This window comes from Toxorhynchites rutilus, chromosome 3 (assembly GCF_029784135.1).
Source record: "Toxorhynchites rutilus septentrionalis strain SRP chromosome 3, ASM2978413v1, whole genome shotgun sequence".
Lineage (NCBI taxonomy): Eukaryota > Metazoa > Arthropoda > Insecta > Diptera > Culicidae > Toxorhynchites > Toxorhynchites rutilus.
The window spans coordinates 58,484,386-58,486,812 of NC_073746.1; the positions used below are offsets into that span (position 1 = coordinate 58,484,386).

Consider the following 2,427-nt stretch of genomic DNA (forward strand, 5'->3'; position numbering starts at 1 on the left):
AATTTGGAATTCGGAGGTAAGTATTTTGTTTTCAATAAATATAAATTTGAATCCGTGGACCAATAAATCTGTCATTATTAAACCGACGAATCGCTTTTGTTCGACCAATATTGATCCAATATCGGTATAACAAATCGTAATTTTTGCTTGACATATTTGCCTACCAATTGTTTTTCGTAAAATGTACCAATGATTAGTAGGGTCGAAAATCACTAAAGAGTTGGTAACATGTACCAAAAAATTGGTCATATTTACTAAAGATTTCTCTCAGTGTACAAATAGGGCCGTCAAAACAGCAGAGATATCTAGATCAACATGTCAAAAGGGCCTATCTTTATTGATTGATTCTCTTCATCTACATTCTCTTTCATTAATGTCTCAAAAGTAACAGCATTTCCTGATGTGTTCGACGATAAGGAATGTGAAAGGGAGTCTTGTTTATTAAACTACATGGCAAAACTGGAGCAAAATCTATTTGAAAGGCCGTGGTTATCGAAAGAGAGTGTTGCGTCACAGGTCTGTCCAATAAGCTAGATGTCGAATTAGAGGTAACTTACTGTACTTGCATGAAAGATAGTATACCATTTCCTATATGTTCCAGGAGAACTTATCGAACACCCTTTTTCTATGACAAGTACTAGAACAAATATTACGTCTGCTGTCAAACTATCGGCAAAAGTTAAATAAGGATCAAAACAATAAATATTACGATTCACTAATTTCGTCTGCATTAGTTCTTGCAGCAGAAACAACAAATCATATCAATACTTTAGGTAGGCCCGTCTATAACATCAATCAACAACAATTATGCGTTAATAATTCTATGTGGGGACATATAAAAGTAAAAGGTATAAATTCTAGCTCGATGAGAAACCATGTCCGCGAGGACGAAGCTTAGTCGAATGCAGTTTTAAATCGTTGAAATTTGAATGACACTCTTTATTTGGTGATTTTGTCATTTTTTTAAATAAACTAAACTAAAACTCATCATTTTAATATGAAATCATTCACAATTTTCGCTCAAGATTCTGACATCGCTTGCAAAAAAACATGGTGCTCTACTATGAATACACAATATATATTTAGTCCAGAAAGTTAATTTTCATTCATTTATGTTTATTCCATCTGAATTTAATTCGCTCCACAAATTAGAATCCTAAAAAAAGAATAGTGGCTACACAATTATAGTATATATATCATATATGTAAATATCAGCATTTTGGTAGAAAATACAATTAGATAATATTTCTCTGCTACGAATCCAATGTGGTAAACATGGCAATAATAAACATTTGTTTCTCAGATTAGAATACTATCAAGACGTATAATTTATACGACATTATGTATATAAATCATATACCCCCCGAAATTCTTCAATAAATTTGATAAATGGATTATACTTGTCATGAATCTAATCCTTTTGTATATTCAATTAAAAAGCACCTGCTATTTCTAATGTTATAAATTCAGGGTCAATACACCAACGTAAGCGCAAATCATTTAACCGAAAATGGGAATATCGCGTGTCACCCCAATCTAAACGTTGTACCGCGTGTTACTACCGTCATGAGATTTTAGGTGTAATCGGATGACGTATTGCGATTCGTGACAACCAATCGGCACGATTGTAAACTAATCGCGCTTTCTATTTCCAGCATGTCCTTTCTAGCACTTCGCCCATTGTTGCTAAGAAGTCGCTTCATAACATTTTCGCTCACACGAGCTACCTCAGTTGTCGGGCAAACCCGTGGCCATGCGGACGACAAACGATCGCCTGGGACAGCTTCACTTTCGGCGTCCTCTCATCGGACCGACTTATCGACTGATGTCCGGCCACTCGGAGAACGAGTGAAGGAGAACACCAAAACTGCCAGCTATATGGGAGTCATTGTGTTGGGGGTTGGTGTGACCGGGGCTCTATTTTACGTCATCTTCCGTGAGCTGTTTTCCTCCAACAGTCCAAATAATATCTACACGGAAGCGTTAGAGCGAGTGAAGAGTGAAGCTAGGGTCAAGGATGCTTTGGGAGCACCGATAAAAGGTTTTGGCGAGGAAAGTAGGCGGGGTCGAAGGACACATGTTGCCCATACCTCGTACATAAAGGATGGAGTACAATACTTGCGAATGCAGTTCTATGTGCAGGGCATAAGGAATAAAGCGACGGTGCATTTGGAGAAGAAAATGGTGAGTTGTTGCTACCTTGATTCGTCTTACGGAATTTCGTTTACCTGGTTTTATTGCAGAATGAGTCCGGTGATTATGATTATCGATATCTGTTCGTTCAGTTGGATTATTATCCTCACACCACTATTGTTCTCGAGGATAATCGACTCCAGCAGGATAGTTTAAGGAAGAGCAACAGCTTGCAACCGATTTTATGAGCTTAATTTTTGTTAATATATTTTGTAAATATAGTTTTTTCACATA

The 2,427-nt window shown here is 36.8% G+C and overlaps 1 protein-coding gene across 2 annotated transcripts; it reads left to right on the forward strand.

Annotated features, from left to right (window-relative positions):
* The first annotated feature begins 658 nt into the window (after positions 1–658).
* On the forward strand, positions 659–2,427 carry LOC129778143 (mitochondrial import inner membrane translocase subunit Tim21). 2 transcript variants are annotated; one of them, XM_055784872.1, is made up of 3 exons: positions 659–773; positions 1,656–2,184; positions 2,244–2,427. In XM_055784872.1, exons 2-3 carry the CDS (start codon positions 1,657–1,659, stop codon positions 2,379–2,381), a joined length of 666 nt encoding a protein of 221 aa, XP_055640847.1. In that variant the 5' UTR covers positions 659–773; position 1,656; the 3' UTR covers positions 2,382–2,427. The 2 variants fall into 2 exon arrangements, with proteins under 2 accessions (XP_055640847.1, XP_055640848.1); XM_055784873.1 differs by having other exon boundaries at positions 718–848.